At 40.8% G+C, this 27,206-nt stretch overlaps 2 protein-coding genes and 1 pseudogene across 7 annotated transcripts in view; 1 reads left to right on the top strand and 2 right to left on the bottom strand.

Moving 5' to 3' along the window:
* Positions 1-1,973: 1,973 nt before the first annotated feature.
* On the bottom strand, positions 1,974-9,526 carry LOC148371190 (glutathione S-transferase A-like). Its single transcript, XM_088329121.1, has 6 exons — positions 9,297-9,526; positions 7,835-7,900; positions 6,035-6,140; positions 2,873-2,991; positions 2,722-2,804; positions 1,974-2,212 (listed from the first exon to the last, which is right to left on the bottom strand). The coding sequence occupies exons 1-6, from the start codon at positions 9,462-9,464 to the stop codon at positions 2,080-2,082; spliced, it is 675 nt and encodes a 224-aa protein (XP_088185247.1). The 5' UTR covers positions 9,465-9,526; the 3' UTR covers positions 1,974-2,079.
* An 875-nt stretch (positions 9,527-10,401) lies between these two features.
* The window catches only part of fhod3a (formin homology 2 domain containing 3a), an 87,698-nt gene continuing 70,893 nt past the window's right edge, over positions 10,402-27,206 (bottom strand). For 3 of the 6 annotated variants that reach the window (XM_088329115.1, XM_088329118.1, XM_088329120.1), the window contains 13 exons: positions 25,437-26,140; positions 23,763-23,900; positions 23,332-23,490; positions 23,084-23,266; positions 20,325-20,444; positions 20,084-20,245; positions 19,729-19,919; positions 19,116-19,362; positions 19,009-19,032; positions 16,618-16,819; positions 13,954-14,118; positions 13,765-13,892; positions 10,402-11,311 (listed from right to left, as the gene is read on the bottom strand). In XM_088329115.1, the coding sequence (XP_088185241.1) occupies positions 13,810-13,892; positions 13,954-14,118; positions 16,618-16,819; positions 19,009-19,032; positions 19,116-19,362; positions 19,729-19,919; positions 20,084-20,245; positions 20,325-20,444; positions 23,084-23,266; positions 23,332-23,490; positions 23,763-23,900; positions 25,437-26,140 (2,378 nt within the window). In that variant the 3' untranslated portion in view covers positions 10,402-11,311; positions 13,765-13,809. Of the gene's footprint in view, positions 11,312-13,753; positions 13,893-13,953; positions 14,119-16,617; positions 16,820-19,008; positions 19,033-19,115; positions 19,363-19,728; positions 19,920-20,083; positions 20,246-20,324; positions 20,445-23,083; positions 23,267-23,331; positions 23,491-23,762; positions 23,901-25,436; positions 26,141-27,206 lie in introns of all 6 variants that reach the window. The other 3 variants (XR_015849774.1, XM_088329116.1, XM_088329117.1) reach the window with 3 other exon arrangements.
* On the top strand, positions 22,530-22,693 carry LOC148371189 (U2 spliceosomal RNA; annotated as a pseudogene).

The raw sequence follows: 27,206 nt of genomic DNA, 5'->3' as shown, positions 1-27,206 counted from the left end.
ATATTCTTCATGCAGCTTTTCATAAAGTGCATTTACATGATGACCGTGCAAATTTTTCTCAACCCATAAAATGCAACAATGCATTGAAAAAACAGCAAACGGCAAGTACAATTTGTTTAACTGATTCCACACTTCATGCTGTTTGTTGCAATTATAGTAAATTGAATTGCATATTTCCACAATTCAATCTTTACCCCCCACAGCCTAGCAAAAGACAGAATAAGCTCGTATTCATTTGTGTCTTATGGTGTGATGCATTTTGTTTCATGGTGCCACACGAGCATTTTATACACCCTCTTTTCAACTTTGGCCATTGTCGGTTAACCCGATCTTGTACCTGTTGTGTAAGGGAGATCAGTTTACTGCAGTTATTCATTATGCAAGCTCTTTGACAAAAAGCCAAGCCAAGATCAACACCAGCGAATAGAATCAAAGAAGAATGTCATACTACACCAATACATCTGTCACCGGTCGTGATCACGATCCAAAGTCATCATGATTCAGCAAATTGCTGCTTGTATCGGCACATCAGAAACCTGTTGTAGCACACCTTGGGAGAAGAGGAGATTTAAAGTAGTAGTAAAAGCCAAGCCTAGCTTCTTGTTCACTTGCAGATAAGCACAAAAGACAGCAAGAGATTTTGCTTACTGTCCATTTTATTCGTTTGTCAATGGGACAGTGTGTTTTATTTGACATGTCGCCGTATTGTGTAGTGCTACCAAAAGAGTGCTACAAAGCACAAGGAATAATAGAAACTACTGAGACTAAAAGTGCAATTTTTTTACTATAGAGATTTCGTTTTATGGAGAAATCCATAAGAGCAAGATGGCGGACAATCATGTCAGCTCCCACACGTTATGTAAAATTGAAAATGCACATTTATATGATGGCTAGAGTCTTGGATCCGATACCCCGGCCATAGGTAATAAAACGAAGACCTATACTTTTTTTTCATATGCATTTATGAATATATTAGCAGACATCTACAAGTACGTGTTTTATTATATTTTACAATTTATTTATAAATTGACTTAACCATCAAATTGGTTTTGAAGCTTTGGGTTTAGAATAGTCTTTATTGTCAACATTTGATAAAAATAAGTTAAAAGATTGTCGGTAAAAATAATTACAAGGTGGTGCTTGGAGACTGGCCTAAGTTTTAAGTGCAGTTTTATTTTGTAAACTCCATTTTTTGGCATGAATTTCTATGAATTATCATGATTACCGATGTGATGCACCTGTGCCCGATCCTTTGGCGCCAACTGCCCCGGACTCTGATTGGCTCCCTGTCACTATTTAAACCCATTCCTTTCTGTCACCTGTTGTCAGTCCATCTGCGAACCTCAGTGTACTCTAGGCAATAATTTCGACTCTGATTCCCACCTGTTTTTGCTCCCGTCTGTTTCCCAGCTTCGACACGTTTTTTAAACCTGAACACGTCTACTCTACTCTCCTCTCCTGGCTTTCGACTCGTTTCTGATCCCTAAGTTTTCTGCTCTCCTTCCCCGGCTACTGACCTGTTTTTTCCCGTTCCCGACATCGCCATTGCTTGCCACGGAAGTCCCACTTCCGCGTTCAGAGCGACCTACTTCCGGCGTCCAGCAATCACCGGTTCGTGGGTGCAACCCTTTCCTTTCTTCTAACAAAACTGAGAGAAACGTAACGCAAGTGGGTCCTGTCTCCATTCCTGTCCTGGCATGAATATCTTGACAAATAAAATAGGCACTTCCAATGGAAGGGACCCACGCACATGAAGCAACACAAGAAGAGTGTCACCCAAAAAACAAATTTTTATTAGAAATACCTTATTTTTAACCATATATTATTATATTTTTACCATTTTAGTTTTACAAGCCAGATTAAAAAGGCCAATGCAGCGTAGTCTACCCCACCCTAAGATAGATAATACACTATGTTCTTTTAACAAAAAATACTTAATTTTTTTAAATAAAAAAACACAATAAATCAAAACCTTTGATCAAGCTCAACTCTTTTATTTTGAATAAAGGCAAGAATCGATTATCGTTATAGTGCAATTTATTGTTTTCTTGGAAGCCATGAGGGCTGTCAACATGGACATCACAACTCTTTTAGTGTGTCTTGTTCCTTGGGGTTCTCCAGCCAATGAGGAGGCCAGCTGGCTTTGATGCTGGGTCGATCCTTCAGATGGGCATGATAAGCAGACAGTTTTGGGTAACGCCCAGCAGACAATCTAAAAAATAAATCAAAGATTGAAGTACGCCGATGTGCTTATCAGTTTACTCGACACTCAAAATAAGGAGAGAAGACATCAATGGATTATGAACAGGAGAGAAGGACAACTAAAACCCCAGATCGAAAATCCCAACCTGTTCTAAAAGCCCACCCCTGCCCCCTTTCTTTTTATTGAATCTCCTAGGTTACAAAAAAAGCAGAAACAGCAAAATGATTGGCTGACGATTATGTGAAAAGTGAAATGTAGTTAAAATAACAAAAAACAGTATAATAGTCAAAACAACTTGCTGACACCCTCGTAGGTGTCCAATATTAAAAAGAGAATACACGGATATTATATGCATATGGAATAGCAGCTAAAACACTGAGTCAGTGGGGTTCCTTTGTAGTTTTCTTCATCCCACTCCCTCTCAGGCATTTCGTTTGATTCATGTCACATTTACATGTGTACACAAAGAATATAACTGCCTGAAATGAATAAATGAAATGATGTGCTGCGTCACTCACCCAAATCGAAAAAGATTAGCAACGGTCGGGAACAGGATCACATCGGCGAGCGTGAAAGACGTTCCGGCCATGTAGGGTCCCGACTGATAAGACAAGATGAAGCGTTTTAAGTACTAATAAAAATATGTAATTCTGTTTGCCATTTGCTCACCTTGCTGAGGTAACTCTCCCAAAGCTTCAGCTCGGTGACGAGGGTTTCGCAGTTTCTCTTCTTGGCAGAGGCCAACCTTTCATCTTCTGGCACGTAATACTCATAGTAAATTACCGCACCTGAAAAAGAAGAAAGAAAACATAACAGCTTTGCACAACAACTACCTGACTAATTAACCCCCATGGGGAAGGTTCCCAATTGTGCCATGTCATCATTGTGAGGTTGTCATACGAAAATAGTGGAAAAGATAGAATCAAGGTTCCGACAACTTAAGGCATTTAAATTTCAGACTTTTTAACATGTTTAGAAATAAATTTAAGACCAAGTCAACAAAAAAAAATACACAGTTGGAACAAACTAAACAAAAAAAAAAACACAAATATTTCTTGCTCACGAGACATGGTGCCTCGACACATTAGCTGGCATAGAGAAAAATGTTCATCAGACAGCCACATCTGATGAAATGTACACTTTCTTGGCATGGTCCAAAGTAAACGTCTCTATCCCCAAGTTTCTATGTCAGGGTTCCTAGATCTTAAGGCAGGTTACATTTAAGACTTTTTAAATGCCTTTTGAAATCAAATTTAAAACCAATTTTACGAATGAAGAATTCAATGCCTTTTAAGACCTTTCAGTGATCTGCGGGAACCCTTGTGATGTAGGTAGACCCAAGACATCTGTCTGCTCTAATAGGCCCGACTGAAACCACATCACCGTTTTTATGCCTTTATTATTGTGGTTATGCCATTTTGACACCAGAGTAAATCGGTGAATTATTTAAAAAAAAGAAAAAAAAGATTGATGAATGTTACTTAATCATTTTAGTTCAAACTAATATGAATCTTATTGGGGTGTTCAAATTTTTGAGACTTTCGAAAATCAAATGAGAAACGTTTTAATGCCAATTAAGGCCTTATTTTAAGAGACATTAATTGAATAACTTTTAATGCTTTTCAAGGATCCATGGGAACCCTGTAGAATAGACAATGGGTCCTCAACCTTAAAACCACACACTGGTTTATTGTCGGAGAATAAATTCACAGCCCGGCACAAAGTCAGCGATAAACATGTTTGTATTTTTCCTGAAATGATAACAATAGTAATAACAATTAAAACACAAATAATAATCACAACATTAATACGAATAGTTGTAACATGGGACCAAAAATCACATTCATTCATTTACTTTTTGAAGCACTTACCCTCAAGAAGGACCCGTTTCAACCATGTTTTTGAAAAGAAGGACATCTGAGTACAGGGGGAGAACATGCAAACTCCAAACAGGGAGTCCAGTAGCTGGAATTGAATCCGAGATATCATAATTGTAAGGCTTACATGCTAATTGTAACATACCCTGGTTGCCACCGTAACGTTGTGACGCAAAACGTGACCTAGATTCTCGTGTCAAGTACCGTCAATTCCAGACTACCGAGCGGACCTGATTAAAAGCCGCTTGCTCAAAATGCTCAAGAGCGAATTACAATCTTGTATTTGTATATGCCTCGCCAGATTTTAAGACGCAGGCTTAAACAGCCATAAAATTAACTCATTCACATATTGATTCCTTACATTTAAACTGGCGGCAGTAGCTCAGGAGGAGCGCTCGTCTTGGGATCAAGGGATCCCAGTTCGAATCCCGGCTCGTCCGTGTTACATGTCGAAGTGTACTTGGGTAAGACACTGAACCCCTAATACCCCCAATAGGCAGGTTAGCGCCTTACATGGCTGCAAGGCCGCTATTGGGAAATGTGGAGCACATTGTAAAGCGCTTTGGGAAGTCATTGACTTGAAAAGCGCTATATAAATGCAGATCATTTCATTTCAAACCCAGTGCTAACCTGGCGCAGACCGAGTAGGGTATTTGGCGCCATCTCCATGCACACCTGATGCCATATTGAGCTGTGTTTTTTTTTTTTTTTTTAGTTCTGGTCCAAGTCATTTCACCACGTGTTGTTGGATCATATGACTATACAAAACGGCGATTACAAAGATGAGCACATATTTACGACTGCGCGGAAAGAAAACACGAATGAGGGCTCCGTCCGATAAAATGTGAGCCCTACATTTCTGAAGGACAGCACCAGAGCATCGATATTGTGGATGATAGTGCCAGATTGCAACAGAGATGTAGGTTTGGGGTTTTTTGTGTTGTAATTGATGCTTCCCGCGGTAATGGACCAAATTGCATTCACTTGCTATTGTTCCTCAAGACATGAAGGAAACTTCACCGGCCTGATATTGACACCGATCGTACAGAAAGAGAAGTGTGGCATTCTTGAAAGCCAACTTCCCCTGCAGTTTAAATCGGATTTCAAATTGAGGACTTAATCCGTTGTTGAAAAGTTGAGATATTGTGATTATGTTGTAGATACTGAATTAAGGAGTTAAACGTCCGGTTTTGCTTCAATTATGTATTCTATGAATAATGTTGACAAAACATAGACTAATTTCTTGTGAAGTAGGTCAGAAATGTTTGCAGATGTCACTGTGATGTTTTGTAATCCGAGCGCATATCTTGAGGAAAAGACCAGCTCACCGTTTTTGTCTGTGCCGCTATGAAAATGAAAAAAATAAATAAATAGAATAAGCAGTAGTGTTGATAATGTACCTGTACGGGAATTAAAAATACAGACTCACCAAATAAAACAACCCCGGCAAAAAGTGTATTCGTGTTATGTGGTCTCTGTGAAGGGTTTTTGACATTGGGATCCATGCATCCTCAAACTCAGTTGCCAAGACTTTTTTCCATGGCGACAAGTTTGTTTACTGTTTTTGTAACATGATGTTGTGGGTCGCGGTTAACCATTCTCCACACGGATTCGCTATAAATTCGGTTTGATTCATCCCTCACTGTATATTCCCCGGGAGGGAATCCTCGTTTTTATGGTGAGAATTGCAACGCCAGACGGGGAACTGCACCTGCCTGTGCGAACCACACTAATTTTAATTCAAACGCACTGCCTCAAATCAGCCAAGACTGAATGTAGCGGTGTCAGTAGAACCATAAAAGGGAAAAATAAATTTAACTTATTTGTCTTTCTGTGCGGCCAGGTACAAAATGATCCACGGCTCAGTACCGCTCCGCGACACAGTGGTTTGGGACCCCAAGAATAGACCTTATCATGAAAAAGTCATCACCAGTGTTCATATTTAATACCTTACCCAGTTTATCGTAAAAGGTCAGGCCTTCGAACATGCGCTGGTACATGAGCGCTTGTTCGACGATGCCTTCAGGGATCAGCTTGCTCCCCTGACTCTTGAACTGGTTCTGCCCAAACAAGTCAGCAAAACACATGTTCAAAACACGCTTACGTCTCATTCAAATAATATACTGGACTGTCTCAGAAAATTAGAATATTGTGATAAAGTTCTTTATTTTCTGTAATGCAATTAAAAAACAAAAATGTCATACATTCTGGATTCATTACACATCAACTGAACTATTTCAAGCCTTTTATTATTTGAATATTGCTGATTTTGGCTTACAGCTTGAGAAAACTCAAAAATCCTATCTCAAAATATTAGAATATCATGAAAAAGTATACAAGTAGGCTATTCAACTAATCACATGAATCATCTAATTAACTTGAAACACCTTGCGAGGGTTTCCTGAGCCTTAAAAACACTCAGCTTGGTTCAGTAAACTAAATCACAAGTATGGGGAAGACTGCTGATCCGTCTGCTGTCCAGAGGACCATCATTGATACCCTCCATCAGGAGGGTAAGACACAAAAAGAAATTTCTCAAAGAGCAGGCTGTTCACAGAGTGCAGTTTCAAAGCATATCCACAGAAAGTCTGTTGGAAGGGAAAAATGTGGCCGGAAACGCTGCACAACCAAGAGAGATGACCGCAGCCTTAACAAAATTGTGAAGAAGAGCCGCTTCCAGAATTTGGGGGAGCTTCAAAGACAGTGGGCTGAAGCTGGAGTCCAGGTATCAAAAGCCACAGTTCACAGACGTGTCCGGGAAATGGGCTACAATAGCCGTATTTCCATGGTCAAGCCACTTCTGAACTCAAGACAACGGAAGAAGCGTCTGACTTGGGCTATGGAGAAGAAGCACTGGACAGTTGCAGAGTGGTCCAAAGTCCTCTTTTCAGACGAAAGCAAGTTTTGCATTTCATTTGGAAGTCAAGGCGCCAGAGTCTGGAGAAAGGCTGGAGAGGAGCAAAATCCAAGTTGCTTGAAATCCAGTGTGAAGTTCCCACAGTCAGCAATGGTTTGGGGAGCCATGTCAGCTGCTGGTGTTGGTCCACTGTGTTTCATCAAGTCCAGAGTAAATGCAACTGTGTAGCAAGAGATTTTAGAGCACTACATGCTTCCATCTGCTGAAAAGCTCTATGGAGATGAGGATTTCATTTTCCAGCATGATCTGGCACCTGCCCACAGTGCTAAAACCACCAGTAACTGGTGCACTGACCATGGCATCACTGTCCTTGATTGGCCTGCTAATTCCCCTGACCTGAACCCCATCGAGAATTTGTGGGGTATAGTTAAGAAGAAGATGAAAGACACCAGACCTACAAATGCAAATGAGCTGAAGGCCGCTATCGAAGCATCCTGGGCATCAATAACACCTCAGCAATGCCACAGGCTGATTGCCTCCATGCCACGCCGGATTGATGCAGTAATCCGTGCAAAAGGATTCCTTACCAAGTACTGAGTGCATCAATGGACATTTTCAAATGTTTGATTTAGTTTTGCTGTTATAAAATTATTTTTTTACTTGGTCTGAGGAAGTATTCTAATATTTTGAGATAGGATTTTTGAGTTTTTTTCAGCTGTAAGCCAAAATCAGCAATATTCAAATAATAAAAGGCTTGAAATAGTTCAGTTGATGTGTAATGAATCCAGAATGTATGACATTTTTGTTTTTTTAATTGCATTACAGAAAATAAAGAACTTTATCACAATATTCTAATTTTCTGAGACAGTCCAGTAGGTGTTTTTTTCTCAAACTCACCTCCAGGTAAAGACAGGCTGCATAGGATTCGTTCAAAACAATTTCTCCATGTTTGAAAGAAGGTAGCTGAAAGAAGCGAATAAGTAAGTCAACGTTTGAGACATTATTATATTTAGGTATGTTGAAACAGACCTGTTCCAATATTAACACTTATTATCGTTAAATGGACTCTGTGTAATACTTGTCCAATTGATGCCGCTGTATAGGGCTACCCAAACTGAGTGCTACAAAGCTCTAGGGGTGGGGTGTGGTACATTAGTTAGTGTTTGGATAAAAGGTGGGGACGTTTGTGCTGTCAGACAGGTATCTGACCTGGAAGGACATAATGTTTTGACTGCTAGGCTATGTAACCCCCCCATCCCACCACCCTTCCCCACGCTAGGCTAGTTTGTTGTTTCTTTTGGTGTGTCTTTTGTAATCGGCGTTTAACGGATGTCAATTAGCATAAAGATGTTTGTTTCGTCAACTTGCAAACTGTTCCCAGTGTCATTACTTAGGATCACTTTATATCAACAACTATTAGCAACAGTCACTTCAAGTAACATTAAGCTTGTCAGCCTAGCTACACCAACAGTGGAGAAGGCTGTTGAGCGTTACATCCTCTTTGGTTCCAGACGACCGATGCATTCAAGAGATCCATGAACCATAACATGTAGGTTTAGACTTGTAGTGATTAAGGGCTTAAAAAAAAACATGACTTGACTAGATAGTACACGCCTTTTTGAGCACTAAATTTAATAACAAGCATTGAAAAAAACTCAAAATTGGATACGAGCTGGTAATTATTATTACTATTTTTGAAATTTTTGGTGATGTATGGAAAAGCATACCATTGGGGACACTGGATAGAAGAGTGGCGTTAAACCAGCACATTGTTTAGTATTATGTTCTCTTTTTACCAATGTATACATATTATAGTTATAAATGGTAAATGGTCTGCATTTATATAGCACTTTTCAAGTCAATGAAGACCTCTTGAAGCGCTTTACAATGTGCTTCACACTTACCCATTAACACACACCAATAGCGGCCATGCAGCAATGCAAGGTGCCGACCTGCTTATTGGGGGCATTAGGGATTCAGTGTCTTGCCCAAGGACACTTCGACATATAACATTGAGGAGCCGGGAATCAAACCTGCGATCTCTTGATCCCAAGACGAGCGCTCTACCTCCTATTTATAACTTTGTTTGGTATACAGAAGCCCGCAGGCTGTAGTTTGCCCACCCCTTAGGGCCCAAGGTAAACTTATTGTGACGATTATGTAACACAAAACATTCAACAAACTCTTATTATAGGCCAAATAAAAAAACGCAGGAGTCACTGAAAAAGTACGTGGAAAATGTCACTGTATTTGCGTTAATTTCGATGACCAAAATGGAAAAAAATGCTTATGTTTGGGGTAAAATTTAAGTAAGCTTTTTCCAGTCACAGCGCAAGTAAACGCATGCGCAACTTCTTACTTGTCCTCTGGGATTTATCGCCAAAACCTCCGGTGATTTGTGTTCCATATTTTCAAAAGACAGCAGTTTCTGATGATATCCTTGCAGGTTCTTTTCCTCCAGGGCAATCATTACCCTCCAGCACGGAGCAGAACCGGAGCCCCAGTAAAGAATCATGTCTTCGGCCATGGTTGACGGACAGCACTTGTTCACGACACCTGAAATGGCCACAGATTGAATTCTTCCTCGTTTTAAACATTCGCTGGTATGAAACCAAACTGTTAGGTATGATGCTGACCTCTGCTGGACAATATGGTTGGTTGCATGTGTCATGAATTTGTTTTATGCATTAATCATCATCTATCCGTTTGACAACCATCCATCCGTCCATCTATCCGTATCCATCCGTCTATTATCCTCCTAATTAATTCTTATTGATCTATTCATCATTAATCATCTCTCTATCCATTTGACATCCGCCTGTCCATCCATTTTTCCATTATCCTCCTAGTTCTTATTCATTGATCTATTCATCATTAATCATCTCTCTATCCATTTCACATCCAACCATCTACCCATATCCATCCATTATCCTCCTTATTATTATTCATCGATCTATTCATCATTAATCATCTCTCTATCCATTTGACATCCATACATCTATCCATTATCCTCCTAATTCTTATTCATTGATCTATTCACTATTAATCATCTATCAATTTGACACCAATCCAGCCATGCGTCCGTCCATCCATCTATTATCCCCCTAGTTCTTATTCATTGATCTATTCATCATCAATCATCTCTATATTCATTTGGCATCCGTCCATCCATCCATTATCCTCCTAATTCTTATTCATTAATCTATTCACCATTAATCATCTATCCATTTGACACCCATCCATCCATGCATCTGTCCATCCATATCCAATATCCTCCTGGTTTTGATTCATTGATGTATTCTTCATTAATCATATTTCCATCCATTTCACATCCATCCATCTACCCATATCCATCATTTATCCTCCCAATCAATTCTTATTTATTGATCTGTTCATCATTAATCATCTCTCTATCCATTTGACACCTGTCCATCTATCCACCCATCTGTCTATCCATCCATCCATCCACTTACTTTTTTATTTTCATTCATAAATCATATACAAACAGCATTTCAAGTGAGACATTGGGCTTGAATGTCCTAAATGTGGCGATGCTTCTCAGGTTTTGAAGGGCCTTCATTTCTTCAGTGTGATCAAGTTCAAAAGCAAACACACATACAAGAAAAAAAAAGTTAAAAACTAATGTACCAAGGAGTCACTCTTTAAAAAGAATACTTCCCTCCATATGACCGAAATCTACATTCTCCATTTGCGCCATTTCACATGTTACAGATTGGGCATCATCATTCAACTTTCTACACTTATAAAATGATCACAACTTCAACCTCACTGCACACCGGGGACAGTAATGTAACAGGGCATGTACAGTACACATCAAATACTTTAATATTAGTAGAAAATCCATCTCATCTTTTTACACTTTACAAAACAGTTCCTCAAAAATAAAAACTTCCTTTATTGTAAGAGTGACTTAGTAAGGTGCAAAAAGCTTACAAAAAGGAGAGAAAGAGCTTTGAAAGAAATACGTTATTATAATTTGCAACACTAAGAAACATTTTCCCTTTATGGAGTAGAAAGGCAAACAGCCGATTGATAGCCTCTCACATGGGTTTGCTACTTGTGGGCGGGAGTGGTCTGTTCATCTTTGGGTCAGACACGTCACAGCTTATTTAGATAACAGATGTTCCAATTCAAGCTAGTTCAAGCATCGCTTTTCTTCCTTTTTGGATTGTCTTTGTGCAGCTTTAAAACAAACCAAAACAAAACAAAAACAACAAACACATAACAGCAACGTTGACTTCATCACTCAGACACATCCGGCACGGTTAGCAGCTGGCAGGAACTTGAAGCTTCTGCTTGGTGCAATAAGAAGATTGGGTGGCAAAGGCAGCCGGCGGGCAGCATATACCCGACCTGTTACCGGGAAAATACCAAAGTAAAAATATATTAAATGGTTATATGGGTTCAGTGTTAAAGTTTTTTTCTCATTTGGCAGTGGAGTTATTGAGTTTTCCTATAATATTATGCTTTTAGATATTTGTTGGTGAAAGGAATGAGTGGAGAGATATTGTAAAAGGATGTTTAGGCGCGTTCTAAGGGATGGGCAGGGCACCTGTATGATGCGGCAGGGGTAAACCAGTGAAAGCTGTCGGGCCCTGCTGTTGAACAAAAGAGTGTATTGTGTCACCCTGGCCCGAGTGACATTGCCGCTTTCTTATGTCCCGTTTTATCTGAAGTCCCGAAAAGCATGACCAATTAAAGTGCCGAGGTGCCTAACTTCTTTGGGTGTTTGGGCATTTGGGTTGGCCATGGTCCAAATTTTTTTATGTGTGTATTCGCTATTTTTTCCCTTTTATTTTCTTTGTTATTGTATGTGTTTGTCTTGCTGTTGGTCACCCCCCCTGAGGGATATGACCAAGGTAGATAGATTATGCATATCATTAGTACTTTAATATGGAACGTAAATACGGTGCTGAGCATCTGCTGATGCAGAGTGAGGCACGCAATTCTCTTGACTCATGGCAGAGGGCGCAAGGAACCTCCGATTTGGCACACTCGTCAGCCCCGAACAATAGAATTGGTGGTAGTTTTAGCAAGCTAACAGTAAATCAAGCCATCCAGTAATTTATATCCCATTGCATGGACTCTTTTTATAATAAAAGAGGATTACCGTAAATTCAGGACGACAAGCCGCTCCTTTTTTGATACAATTTAAGCACTGTGGCTGTTACTATGCAATTTATGATTATTTTTTTTAATGGCGGGAAAAACTGATGGCCAATAAAAATAATGAGTAATTCAGACAAATCCAACTGAGTTGTATGATTAATCTGTGGTTCCTGTATATCAGTCACTTGTATTAATCCTCATCAACATGGGAAATACTAGATAAAAAGCAACATTCAAGTTAAAAGCGATCGCTGTGGCAGTTGGAGGAAATCGAGCTTTCGTTTGTAAATTTGCCATCGTACTTGGACACTTTGTGCCGTATCAAAATGTATGATAACTTTGGCGCTCGGTCGCCAAATTCGTTCAAGTGTGCAAGGGACAGAGGAAAACGGCAAGCTGCCCTTTTCCACAATGCATGTGCTTTAAAACACAACGCCGCAGTGACGTCTGAAAACATTTACGACGCCCTTCTAGAGAAAAAAGAAATAGTGGATGTTTTTGCCAACAATATTCATATCAAATATAACAGGGGCAAAATAGGGGGGTTGACGGTACTTTATTCGACATTTCAGCAGTGAAGGATATCTGTCAAAAATACTTCTGCTCTATTTCTGTATCATGAGTTATTGTCACTGGAGTTTCCATGATTTGAGAAAAGCAATGACAAGTAAAGGTAAGATCGGGCTTGAAAAATCTAGCCTGTCACGACGCAGGTAACAAAGCCCGAACCTGCCCAGGCCCGACCAATTAACTTGATTTGGAGGACCGAGCCCGAAGCAAACTCAAATTTTCACATTTTATTTGCGAGGACTCAGTAGGAGGACGGGTGATTTCGGCTGAATCTCTAACCCAATGGTCATTGTGAATTTCTAATAAAATGATTTATTTTAGTGGTCGACTGAGTCAATTTATCCCTATTTCATTCTTTTTCTCTCGTTTTCACTCTCTTCCTCTCTCTTCCTTTTTCTCTGTCTGGTTTTCCCCTTTTTCTCTCTTCCTCATTCTTTTTCTCTTCTTTCTTACCCTTGCTCTTTTGTTCTTTTTATTTCTTTTACTCCTATTCTCATCTTTCTTACTCTCTCTGTTTTTGTTTTTCTTTTACTTTCCCTTTTGTCTTTATCCCTCTTTCTTTTTATCTTCTTTCTTTCCCTCTCTCTTTTCTCATTATCTCTCGCTTTTTTCACTCTTTCTGTTTATATTATTTATTTCTCTCCATTTTTTCTTTCTCTCTCTCTTTGTTTCACTCTTTCTTTTTATGTTTTCTTAGCTTCTCCCTTTTCTCTTTATCCCTCTGTCATTCTTTTTTTCTCTCTCTTTCTCTCTCTCTTTTCTTTCTTTCTTTCTTTTCCCTTCATTTTCTTTTCTCTCTTTCCGTCTTTCTTTCTTTCCTTTTTTCTTTCCTTTCCATTCCTTTTCTTTTCGCTCTTTCTTTCTTTCTCGTTCTTTCTTTCTTTCTTTCCTTTCCCTTCCTTTTCTTTTCTGTCTTTCTGTCTTTCTTTCAATAATTTACCTGGTAATAATATAGTAAGTAGTAAAGTAGTGCCCTTTGCGCTAATAATCAGCAAAAGTAGCTTGATGCTTGCAAAAAGGTTGGGGACCCCTGGTTTACATAAAACTTTCTTTTTTGCCAATCGAATGATGATTAAAATGTCGGTTGATGTCTTTGTAAACGTGACTGTGCCTCACCAGACACGGACCTGATCGCAGGTCACGGGCATCCACGTTGCCCGCGGCGACAAGGATCACATCTCCGGCTCACCGGAATCGGTTAAACCCAACGCCAACGCCTCCTCCGGGGTCAACCCGTTTTTTAGGGTCCGCCTCACTGAAAAATATTGATACTTTTTATATAAACAATCACAAGTTTTAGCGTTCGTTATTCTTACGTGATTTCCGGTTGGCCCTTGACCTCCTCCTTTCTCGCGGTTGCGGCCGAGTTCCCGGCGCTTGGGTAGCGGACCTCACGATACGTTCCATGATCTCGTCCGCCGCGTCGTCGCCGCAAACTTGAGCGTCTTCCGTGGCTGGCGTCCGAGACCGTAAACTGGCACCTTTTCAAAACAAAAGTGCAAAATTCTGACTTTTGGTCCAATACTCGTTATGCAATCCCGCCGTGTGTAAAAATAAATGATTATGAATGAACAAATACCTACAAATATATGGCGTATGGAAAAATAAAGCATTTAATACCCAAATATACGACAAAAATGCCATTTATTCATTCATACATTTTGCCACGCATTTTGTCAAGAATTTTGTCCTCATCTATTTTGTTGTGTATTTTATAGTGTATTTCATCTTGTAAAACATCGTGTATTTGGATGTGGATACTGCTGTGTATTTCAACTTTTTTGGTGTGTATTTTGACCTGTATTCTATTGTGTATTTTATAATGTATATTGTCGTGTATTATATTGTGTATTTTGTCTTGTAAAACGTCGTTTAATTTGTCGCGTAGTTTGTTGTGTACTCTGTTGAGTATTTTGACATATATTTTGTCATGTACTCTGTATTTTGTCATGTATTTTTTTGTGTATTTTGTCTTTTTGTGTGTATTTCATCATGTATTTGTGTATTCTATAGTGTATTTTGTCATGTATAATGTCGTGTATTTCATCGTGTATGTCATGATTCCCGATTGAGCGCAGCTGCGGTGGCTTAATTGGCGCCAACAGCTGGCTGACCCCCGGCTTCCATGAGGAAGCCGTCAGATCGTTACACGAACTGTTGCCCTCAGCTCAGTAAGGCTTTCCGTCCGACTCTGTTCCTGTCCTGCTTTTTCTGCCTGATCTTTGTTGCCAACCTGTTTCCGGACCTGACTACGCCCGGTTCTGTCTGCCTGTTACCTGACCTGTTTTGCCCCGTTACCTGCCTGCCTCCTGCTACCGACCTTGCTTACGAACTCGACACCGCCTTTGATATCCAGCCCCGGCCAACGACTTGCTATTCCCGCCTGTCTCCGATCCTCCTCGCTCGACACGGAAGTGCCACTTCCGCGTTCCCGCCACCTGCTACCTGTGTTCGTCAATCCGCAGATTGTGGAAGCAAGCCTTTCTCTCCCTCTTATCAATAAAAACTGAGAAAACGAGTGCTATTGGGTCCCGTCTCTGTTCCTGGTATGTGACAGTGTATTTCGTCTTGTAAAACGTCGTGTATTTTGTCGCGTACTTTTCGTGCACTCTGTTGAGTATTTTGTCATCATTTATTTTGTTGTGTATTTTGTCTTTTTGTGTGTGTATTTTGTCATGCATTTTGTTGTGTGTTTCGTCATTTACTTTGTTATGTATTTTGCCATGTCTTTTGTCATACACTTTGGAACATATTTTGTTGTGTATTGTGATGTGCAATCTCTTGCATATCGTCACATATTTTGTTGTGTAATTTGTTGTAGAGTGTATTTTGTCGTGTAAACTGTTGTAAATTTTGTTGTCCATTTTGCTGTGTATGTTGTCATGTATTTTGATGTGTATCATGTTATATATTTTGTTCAGTGTTTTTTCATTTATTAGTATTTTGTTCTTTAGTCTGTCGCTTATCTTGTCATGCATTTTGTCACTACAAAATTCAAATAAGGGGGGCGGGTCAAACTGACTGAGCTTTTCACCAATAGGTGGAAATATCAGACAACTGGGCCGCCTCCTCATTTGAAAAAAAAAAATTGTGAAAAAATACACAAACGGTAAATGGTCTGCATTTATATAGCAGTTTTCAAGTCAATGAAGACCTCCCAAAGCGCTTTACAGTGTGCTTCACATTTCCCAATAGCGGCCGTGCAGCCATGTAAGGCGCTAACGTGCTTATTGGGGGCATTAGGGGTTCAGTGTCTTACCCAAGGACACTTCGACGTATAACACGGAGGAGCCGGGAATCGAACCTGCGATCTCTTGATCCCAAGACGAGCGCTCTACCTGTCACAATCACCCGGATCTGGAACACCTGTGCTCAGGATTTGGCGCCAACAGCCAGGACAGCTGATTGGCGCACCTTGTCCATTTAAATCCTCAGCTTCAGGAAACAAGCTGTCTGATAGTACAATGCTACCTGTTGCCATCTGCTCAGAAAGCCCGTACCTCCGACTCTTTGCCTGCCTTCTGTTTTTCTACTTGATCTCCGTTGCCGACCCGTTTCCGAATTTGCCTACGACCTGCCCTGCCTGTCTGATTCCTGATCACATTTCCGAACACGACGACGCCCTTCTTTTCCAGCCTCGACCAACAACACGCCTTCGCCCGCCTGTCAAGCTTCGTCAATCTGTCAAACAACGGACCGAAGAATCACGCCTTGTCATTCCTTCCTTCCAATAAAAACCAAGAAACGAGTGCAAGTGATCTCAGTTTTCCTTCCGTCCCGCCTGACACTACCTCCTGAGCTAATACAGATTACATGGCAAAATAAATACAGAAATAAACAGATGAATAAATTGCATTCATGTCATTATGCGATTCATTTAAGTGGTTTTTTTCTTTAAAATATAATTGTAGGTATTTTTTATTTCTACATGTATTTCTACATATGGTCGGATGGGTCCTCAGAACGCGTTCGCCGCTCACCTCCCCGTCCTGGTCGTGACCGGGTTCGAGTCCGCAACCCTGGCACGCCGCTAATGTCCTTGTCGCTTCCGTAACTGAGACTTGTCCTCAAAACCGCTTTCATGTGTTCGTGCTCGGCCGCGTCCTCGGCGTGGTCCAGACCTTCCAGCTGCGTGCGCTCCTGGCAGCCACTAGGGGCACCGCTTGAGCCATACCTCACATTCTGAATACAAATATATTGGGCAAGTCAGTTTTACCATCAGAACTTTCTTTTTCAAGTCTATAGACATTCCACTGTAATCATTATTTTAACAATATATATACGGTATATATATTTTGTTTTTTGAACGAAAAAATATTTTCCAGGCCGTCGTGCAATGTCCTCATGCTCCCCCCCTTTCCCTATCCCGTCTTCATGTTCAGTCAATCTTTCCGGATTGTCTTTGAGAGGGACTATATCTCATTTTATTGTGAATGTATGTCTTTTACTTCTTTTTTTACCCATAATAACGGGTTCCATGAAAATTGGTAATAATGGGAAAGAAAAGTGGAAAACAGTGAAAAACGAGAGAGTTGAAAAGAGAAATGATTTTACAAAATACTTAACTACTTAAAGGTATAGTAAACAGTTTCAAATTGTTTAATTTGAACCCTTATTAACATTATATAAATGTTTCTTATCGACACATTTAAATGACTATTGTTGTTGAAGTACACTTTTTTAGGGGGTACATCTTTATTTCAGTATGTAGCTATAACAAAGCCGTTTTAGGGCGTCTGCCTTTCTTCCTCTTCAGTCAATTGGCGCCATCCCGATTGTTTGAGAGGGACCATATTTCATTTTGTCGTTCTTGAATGCATTCTTTTGCCTTTTTTTGCTAACAATGATGTGTCCTGAGAAAGTTAGCAAGAGGGAAATGAAAAAGTGGAAAACCGTGACAACAATGAAGGAAATAATTGGGAGTACGAAAATGTTGCACGAGTGTCTGCCTTTAAAACTTGCTTAAAGGTACAGTAAATGGTTTCAAGTCAATTTATTTATATCTTTATAACTAGTATAATAGTCTTTATTATCCATACGTTAGAATAATTATTGTTGTTTAGGCACACTATTTTTTTTAGTACGTCCATCCATCCATCCATCCATTGTCTTCCGCTTATCCGAGATCGGGTCGCGGGGGCAGCAGCGTTAAAAGGGAAGCCCAGACGTCCCTATCCCCAGCCACCTCCTCCAGCTCATCCGACGGGACCCCGAGGCGTTCCCAAGCCAGCCGAGAGACATAGTCTCTCCAACGTGTCCTGGGCCGCCCCCGGGGCCTCTTGCCGGTGAGACATGCCCGGAACACCTCCCGAGGGAGGCGTCCAGGAGGCATCCTTATTAGATGCCCGAGCCACCTCAACTGGCTCCTCTCAACGCGGAGGAGCAGTGGCTCTACACCGAGTCCCTCCCGGATCACTGAGCTTCTCACCTTATCTCTAAGGGAGAACCCAGCCACCCTGCGGAGGAAACTCATTTCAGCCACTTGTATCCGGGATCGAGTTCTTTCGGTCATGACCCAAAGTTCATGACCATAGGTGAGGGTAGGAACGAAAATCGACCGGTAGATCGAGAGCTTTGCCTTTCGGCTCAGCTCCCTCTTTTTTTATCTACGTTTATCTACGATTTTTTTAGTACGTGGCTCTTTTAAAGCAGTTTTAGAGCGTTTCTTCCTCTTCAGTCAATCGGTGCTATTTTGATTCTGTACTAGGAAAACCACGTCTCATTTCATTCTGATTTTGTGTCTTGTATTGCCCCTTTTGCCCATAATAAAGGGTCCCAAAAAAGGTAGTAACTAGGGGACAAAAAAGTGGTAAAACAGCGAAAATAACGATTGTGTCAAAGATACAAAATGATTGCATAGTATACGAGTGTCTGCCGTTGAAGCACTGCTTAAAGATAAATAAAATAGTTCCAAATGTTTTTTTTTAATATCCAATACTGATGTATTATTCTTTATCTACACATTTAAATAATTATCGTTGTTTTAGGTACGCTTTTCATTTATATTTTGGGTACATATCGTTTTTAGTATGTGGCTAATACAGATTTAGATTGAAAGCAGTTTTAGGGGTCGGTTTATATGCGATACAAGCAGTGGTTAGCACATTTGCCTAACACATGAAAGTTGCCCAACCAACCATATAGTAGGTTAATGCTCCCTGCCCCCATACTTTGAATTAGATTGTTTATAGTGCATATCCAGAGTAATTTGGTGAAAAAATCCCTAATTTGAGAGTGCCTGGAGATTGGCTGGTGCAAAGAGATGATCTTAAAATGCAAAGTGACCCAGAAGGTGTCATGAAATATTCCAGGAAGTGATTTCATGCACACTCATTAACGCACATGCAGAGGACGTGCACATGTTTATCTACCTCTATCTCCTCTTCCTCATCAGACTACACAAGGAAATGAAGAAGGAAAGTCAAAGAATGACAGCAAAAAGATAAAGGGAGGAATTTCAAGCGAAAAAGAGGAAAACCTGAACTTGTGGCGCAGAGGCCGTATCGGCACGAGCACTCACAGTCCCTTCCACGTCCACAATCATCTTCCCCCGTGTTTTGTTACGTTCGCGGTGGTCGGCACGTTTCTGCTTCTGCTGCAGAACGCGGTCGCGGGTAGTCCGGTACTCTAAGGCGAACTCGCTGAGGATCTTGCTGAACCGGTGCACGCTTACATCTCTGGCGCTGTAGGCAGGGTGACCCAGGAACAACAGGAAGGAATGGAACCTGGTCGGAATCAAACGATATGAATAGGAATCAGTGATGCACAGGTTAGCCAGAGCCAGAATTATAGCTTATCCGAGGTAAAAATGAGAAGTTTGCCAGTTTGTTATTTTGACCATTATATCTCAATTGTGTTCATTGTTTTGACTATTTTCAAATCAAAGCACCATAAGCCATTAATATTGCTAATCTTTGATTCCCACCACCTTTAGGGCATATCTGCTTTAATGTGCAGATGCAGAATATTAATTGTCATTTTCAAAGACCAACACAACTTCGAATAGAGCAGGGGTGTCAAACTTATATTTGAGGGTCAGACATCAATTGCAATTTGTTTAAACGAATACAGTACAATCTAAAGAGCGCCACCTATTGATGATCCTGCGGTGGACGATCTTGAGGATGATGATCCGCTCGGCGCAGTCTTTGAGGAAGTCCGACATCTTCTGCTTGAGCTGCGGTTTCATCTCGTGCTTGGCGATCACCTTCAGATGATCCCATGATGCTTTGCAGCGGCGCTCCATCTGACCCAAGTTCTCCTGCAGCAGGTCAAAGTCCACCTGCAACGATACAGAAAGCTCAGCTTGTGGTTCGTAAAATTCTAGTCCATTTATTACCCTATTTTCTATTCCATGCCAGTGACAACTATACAGTATATATCAAACTTCCCCTTTACTTGAACTAATCTAGCAGTGAATGTGTTACGTCACAATAGATAACAGACCTTTGCGGAACGCGTGATGGCGCCAATTTCCGAGTAGAGGTCCGTGCTTTGGGGGAAGTTCTCCACCACCACGGAGCAGGTATGGTGTAGTAAAGATTGTTTATGGACTGTGTCCTTTACTTCTGGTACCTTCTGCAGGTACGTCAGTTCAAAACCTTTAGCCTACACAAATGAAGTAACACAGTTATTAGAGTGGTCCCAAAAACTGCAGCGGTTCACTCAATGGAAGAGCTTGACTCACGTTGGTTCCATTGAGGAAGTTCCCGATTGCGAGCAACGTGGAAAGAATGTAGCGCAGAGTTTTGTTCTTCTCCAGTTGTTCCATCCCTTCCTTTAGATCCTGCAGTGGCTCAGCTACTTCCTGCAGGTGGATAAGACACACACTAACTCACTGTTTTGTAACCAGTATGCCGTAAAACCTTGACTAGCGTGCTGCAGGATATGGGCCAATTTGATCTTTGCAAAAAAAGCATACAATTGTTGAGGATTTTTTTTTCTTCCAGTTCATTTTATATTCTAAGTATTTGCTGAAGAGATAGTACAGAGACATATCAAGAGAAAACGGGCCCAAACAACAACGAGAACTCCGTTCTTCTTTTACTCCTTTTTTTAAGTTCTCCGCGGCCCCGAGAGACGTTTCCCCCTTTTCTTTTCAAAGATTCTCCTTGTTTTCATTTTCACTGGATTGTAAGACTACATACGCCTTTGTTTCGTTAGGACCCTGTTTTCCCCCTTTTATTTTTCCGTTACCACAGACAGAACTAGACATTGGCATTCTACACCAGTTCAAACAACTCAGGCCTTTGGGATGGGTAGAATGACTGCACCCCCTGATGTACAGTTACAGGACCTACACAGGTCTCATAACAGATCAATAATTTCCAAAGAAACTAATACAGAGTCTAATAACCAGAAATTTGTGATTGCACTTGAAAACATTCAGGGCTAAGTATTGATGAAATAATTGTTCCCATAATTAGTAAATGAAACGTTTGGAGTACATTCCTGCATAAAGATTCGCTCCGCTAAATTTCCGCCCATTTGGCGTCAACAGCCAGGACAGCTGATTGGCGCACTCTGTACATTTAAATCCCCAGCTTCCGGTAACACTTTTTCCGATTGTACTATGCGATCTGTTGCCATCTGCTCAGAAAGCCCGTACCTCCGACACTTTGCCTACCTCCTGTTTTTCTACCTGATCTCCGTTGCCGACCCGTTTCCGAATTTGCCTACGACCTGCCCTGCCCGCCTGACTCCTGATCTCTCTTCCGAACACAACGACGCCCTTCTTCTCCAGCCCCAACCAACAACACGACGACTACGCCTGTCCGCGACCATTCCCGCCAAGCCTTCACCCGCCTGTCAAGTCTCGACAATCCGTCAAACAACGGATCGAAGATTCACGTCTTGTCATTCCTTCCTTCCAATAAAAACCAAGAAACGAGTGCAAGTGATCTCAGTTTTCCTTCCGTCCTGCCTGACAATAGTGACATGTGGAGGCAGATTTATTAAAACTCGCACTAAAGAATAATTATTTTCAACACAAAATATATTAAAATTAAAGCAAAAACCCTATAAATGTATTGAATTATTTACCATATTTAATGAAGCTGTGTAAGATTAAGGCTGGAAAAACAACTTTTAAAATAATCAAATAAAATAGAAATCTTGCAGATAAATTTGCTGATTTAAATGACTAGTTTTCAATTTGCTAAAGAAAACATACAAAACCAACTACACAAGAGCAAAGGAAGTGGCTTTTTATTCTCAAGGTTTTGACTTTGGACACTTGATTTGCAAATGTTGCGTAAGAGACGGACAAACGTGTTGGGATAGAGTAACAGAGTTGTATTCAATGTAAATTATTTCTTTACATTATGTTTTGTTTTAGGCTCATATCATGTCAATATTCCTATGAAAAAAATTCTCTAAACATAAATAACTGAAAATGTGCATATTTCTTTTCGATTTTAACCATATCCTTTTAAGAAATTGTTCTATTGTGGTGACCATTGGTAACACAAATGTTTTTGTGTGGGCCTCAATTACTGTATATTGAATTAGGTGTTCGGTTTTCGGCCAAAAACAATACCAAGTGCACGACTAAATACATTTGACAAAATTAATACCCAAATGACAAAAAATTAGAAATGCACAAATAAATGAATACATTGGATTTTTGTTACATATTTGTGTATTGCATAATTTATTCATGTGTTTATTTATATTGCACATATTTGTAGGTCTTTTTCAGTATAGACATTGATTACGATACATGGCAGGATTGGTCCTCCATAGCGTTGTTGGTGTAAGGTGGGCATAGTAGAGAACACCATGATGGTAAAGGACACCGTGGTAACATTAAAGGGTGAGGGGCTGGCATTGATGGGGGAAGTTTTATCAAAGATTTTAAACAAAAGCTGCAATCAAGTGTAGTATCTCAAGTGCAACTTCTCGGCCTTTTAGCTAAGATCAAGTGTAGTATCGCTTCTCTGCCCTTTGGCTAAGATTGGATTGATTTTTGTAACGGGGAGATGGAATAGGAGCATGCTCCGTCCACTCCATGCATCGGCCCGGTATTGCAGTACCTCCGGGAACGGTGCATTCGCACTGATCGCTTCTTGGCCTTATGGCTAGGATTTTGGTTTAGCCTCTTGGCTAGGATCAAGTGTCTCGGCCTGCTGGCTGTGAAGTGTATCATGATTTGACTGATAATGGATAATGGATAATGGACAATGGAAAAAAAATATATATATCTAATCGGTGAGCCAAATAGCACCCTAAGACTGCATCATTTTGTGCACTGTGTCTTGTACAGTAATCATAAAAATTCAATCATCATAAAAATAAAATGAATTATTTTGATAATTTAAATTATTCTGCAGTTAGATGATATTTGATACGCGACGATGATACGCGAATATTTTCTTTAAAATTAATTTGACAACCTTTGGATTCAATTAGGCTCCTATCTGCTGGAGTAAATTGTGACAGACAAACCTTCTCCGTTGCCTCGTAGTCCATCTTAAAGGCCCAAAGTTGAAGTCGGGCCGAGAGCTCGCTGATGGAAGACAACGTGAGGAGGAACTGCTCGGCCGAGCCTAGTGGTGTGTCAGGATTGGCCAGCTGAGCCTCCTGGATCTTCTGCTTCTCCTCCTCCGTGGGTATCATGGTCAGGATCTTCTGCTCGGCCGTCGTAACATCAATTGATTTCAAGGTCCTTTTGTTCTCAACCTACACCTCCTTACCTCGATGCCTTCCTTGTTTAGGGCATATTCGTCAAAGTTGAGGATGGCCGTCTTGATGGTGCGAGGTGGCGGAAGAACCGTCAGTCCGATATTGATGGCGTTGCTCCTCTTGGAGTCCAGAACGATCACCTCTTGACGTTTACCGTCTGCCGCTGTTTTCTTAGAGGGGCAAACAAAGCCAAAAGGGGGTCAACTGCGGGGTTTTTTCATCTCTGTCTTTGCATGATTTCTCTCGAACCGTGTGGTCCACTTTATGGGCTTTTCAGGACTTAAAGAATCTTTACGTTGGCTTTATTGTCTGCAGCTGTGGGCGACTATAGGTTTAGTTGGGATGCTATGGCAATGAAACGGGCTTGTTTGATGTGGATCAGAACACACATGACCTAGCTTAACCTTGAATATGTCGGGAGAACAAAGACTCTAAGACTTACCTTGGTTACGGGCATTTCTTTGGACTTGGACTCAAACAGATGTTCCAGTTTGGCTGTGTCTAATTTCACTGAGTCTAGTTTGGACCATACCGAGTCTCCGTTTCGCTTATAGTCCCTGGATGGCGCTTCTGGACGTACCTAAACACACCGTCGGAAGGCAATGTATGAGGTGCAATGTAGAAGTATCTACATTTTGAATGTTAGTCAAATTATATGATTTAAAAAACAACAAAAACAGAAATATTATAATGTTTCAGGAAAAATCAATAGGAATGCTCAAGACCAATGTTCCCTCTAATTTTTCTTACGGGTCTGAGCGTTCACACAAAGTCGGTGAGCAACGCTTGAAACAACAGTGAGCAACAGCAATCCCAAGTGTGGCAACTAAGTCATTATCAAACATGTCCAAAACTTGACAATGCAAAAAAATGTTTTCACTTTTGAATTAATTGACTAATGTATTATTGCAAAGGTTGTACGGCCTACAAACGTCATTTGTTTTTACAACAATTCTTTCACAATATTTTCATTTTTTTCTCTGGTATCTTTTGTCGCATAATACTAACATTTTTGGGGGCTTATTTACAATACACAACTGTATTTAATCACGTTTTTAGTGGAAGTACAATGTTGGCAACAAGATTGACTTTGTTTGATTTGAAATTATTTGAATGCAACACAAACTTTTTCTCCTTTTTCCCTTGTTTTTTCTATTTTTTTTAAATTCCTTTAAAAATCTCATTGTGTTTATTTTTTCCTAGCTGTTACTTTTTTCTTTTTGTTCTCTATTTACTTTTTCCCTTTGTTTCTTTCTTTTCTTTTTTCTGTTTTTTTTCCTGAATTTTTCCTTCTTTTTTTCTAAACTACTTTTTCATTTTGTTGTTTTTTTCTTTTTTGTTAGGGTTAGGGTTAGAAAAACTCTACTGACTTTACTCAACTTCGTTCTACTTCGACCTTGACTTCCAAATACCGCATTTAGAACACAACGTCAGGGGAACCCTTGTATTTTTACCTTCATGCACTGTAACTTTGACTTAATTCGCTTCTTAATTAGCAATTTCGAGCCCTGATTTTTGTGAGCTGGCTAGATTTTCTTGTGCGCGGAAAAGCTCTGGGTAGTGCGCAATTGCGCACACGCGCAGCTTAGAGGGAACATTGCGCTGGATAGATTTTCTTGTGCGCTGAGAATGTGCAGGCAGTGAGCGATTGCGCATGCGCACAGCTTTGAGGGAACATTGCTCAAGACATTTTTGTGGATGCTCATTTGTGTCATTTTTAAATGTTTCTTCCATCATTTTTACAGGTAATATAAATAGAGAATTCCAAAACCAATTTTTTCAAGCGTTTATCTAGTAGGCTTTTCAGCCTAGTGTGTTTTACTTTGGTAGCTTTTTGCATGGTGTTCGTTCACTAAGCTCATAAAGCAGTGACTTTATGCATGTCAACCCTTGTTTTATATCAACAGTAAAAGTTCTTTTTGCAATAGTTCCGTGTTTCAGTGAGTCTGGCTTTACTCAATGATAAAGAGAACACAATTGCTGTCGGATCAGCCTCGACAGGGTTGGATCCTACAGATCCTACTTGCAAGTTTGAAATCCATTGATGTTTTCTTGCCTTATTTTTAGTGTGTAAAGTTTAGACATGACAATTTGCAGTCTACCGGACATGTCTCACCTCATTCCAGAACAACCTGATCGTTTTCTTCTTCTTATTGAAGAGAGGACCTTCAGGTGGTGGAGGAGGAGGCATGAAGGAGCTGAACGAAGGCGGTGGCGGAGGAGGTAGCGTCATCCCCGACAAGGGAGGGGGTGGAGGACACGTGCCCAGCACGGGTGGCGGAGGAGGGTAGGCGGGAAAGGAGAGTGCAGAAGGCAGGGGTGGTGGAGGAGGGGGCGGCAGGTCACCGCACCCGCCCATTATTGCGGCATCAAAAATGTCCACGTCGTCTTCTTCCGTCAGGTCCGTGAAGTTTATGTCTCCGATGCGTAACTCCCGTGGGCTGGCCAAAAGCTGGTCCCAGATGGTGTCGGACTCCTTTTTGGGAGGCGGAGGAGGCATCAGGTTGTCAGGTTGTTGGCCTTCAAGGTGAGTGTGGGGGCCACCCATGTCCTTGATCAAGTCCCCGAAGCGCTCGGCGAAATGTCGTATGCTCCCCCGCTGCTCTGCTTTGTCCTCGCAATTGTCATCTATCGGTTGGACATCCGGCGGACATTCGCCGACCTCGTGCGTCTTTGCCTCTGCTTCTTCTTCTTCTTTCTCTTTCTCTGCGTCTTCCTCATCCTCGCAGGGCTTCTTGTTTTGCGAATACAGCATGTCCAGCATGAAGAGTTTGCTGTGGAGTTTGCTGCTCTGTTTGTTCACCTCTTCTTCTTTGAGGTCTGATAGAAAGATGAAAGAGTGGATTTTTTTCATGTTTATGTCACGGAAAGTTTTACAAATCCAAAACGTCTCGAGTTCAAACATAACCCGCATTGTGTAAAAAATGGACTGTGATCCAATGTTTCCTTTATTTTATATGAAGCAACACAATGTTCAATTCTATTCAGTTTCTTGGTTTGTTCTTTGATTTTTAAAGGGACCTTGTGTAACATTTGTCGCTGTATTGTGTGGTAACAAAAGTGAGTACACCCTGACGTAAAAGTTCCTGGAGTTCAATATTTGGTGTGGCCACCATCATTTTGCGGAACCACTTTAATCCTCCTCACCATGGATTTCACCAGAGCCTCACAAATTGCCACTGGAATGTTCTTTCTGTCCTCCATGACAAAATGAGAGCTGGGGGATATTTGAGGTCTTGTGCTTCCACCTTCCGTTTGAAGATGTACCAAAAATGTTCTATTGGGTTCAAATCTGGGGACATGCTTGGCCAGTTGATCCCCTTTATGCTTAGCCCCTTGAAAAAAAGCTTTGGTCATCTTAGAAGTGTATTTGGGGTCATTGTCAGGCTGGAACATTGCCCTGCCACCCAGTTTCTGGGAGGGGAGCATTCTCTGTTCCAGTATTCCCCAGTACATCTTTGCGTTTGTGTTTCCCTTACTGAAATGCAACTCGCTATCACCAGTTGTACTGATATAGCCCCAAACCATGACATTCCCTACACCATGCTTGACTTTAGGCACCACACAAACATGTTTGTACTCCTCACATGGTTGACGCCACACATGCTTCATAACATCTGAGCCAAATGAATTGTTCTATGTCTCATCAGACCAGAGAACATCTTTCCAATAAGCCATGGCCTTTGTTTACATACTTCTTTTCATTGTGTCAAACCAATGTTTCTTTAGTGATGTTCTATTAAACATTATAATGAAGCCTCTGCAGAAATGTGAGGGGTGTACTGACTTTTGTGACATACGGTATGTCAATCTTTCAGCGGCCTGCGACAAATACAAAAAAATATATTTACTACTGAACCTGTTTTTATACACTCTGCCTTTTAAA

This window comes from Urocampus carinirostris, chromosome 2 (genome assembly GCF_059441175.1).
Source record: "Urocampus carinirostris isolate Australia breed hairy pipefish chromosome 2, RoL_Ucar_1.0, whole genome shotgun sequence".
In the NCBI taxonomy this organism is placed as follows: domain Eukaryota; kingdom Metazoa; phylum Chordata; class Actinopteri; order Syngnathiformes; family Syngnathidae; genus Urocampus; species Urocampus carinirostris.
Note: the sequence above shows the minus strand (reverse complement) of the source record. Positions and strands in the feature narration are given on the sequence as shown.

Excerpts from the sequence above, each read along its gene's own strand:
- LOC148371190 (XM_088329121.1), bottom strand. The coding sequence starts at position 9,464 with ATGGCCGAAGACATGATTCTTTACTGGGGCTCCGGTTCTGCTCCGTGC. Across the intron at positions 6,141-7,834 it reads CAGCCTGTCTTTACCTGGAG|AACCAGTTCAAGAGTCAGGG; the intron begins GTGAGTTTGAGA and ends TTGTTTGGGCAG. Across the intron at positions 2,992-6,034 it reads GACCTTTTACGATAAACTGG|GTGCGGTAATTTACTATGAG; the intron begins GTAAGGTATTAA and ends CTTCTTTTTCAG.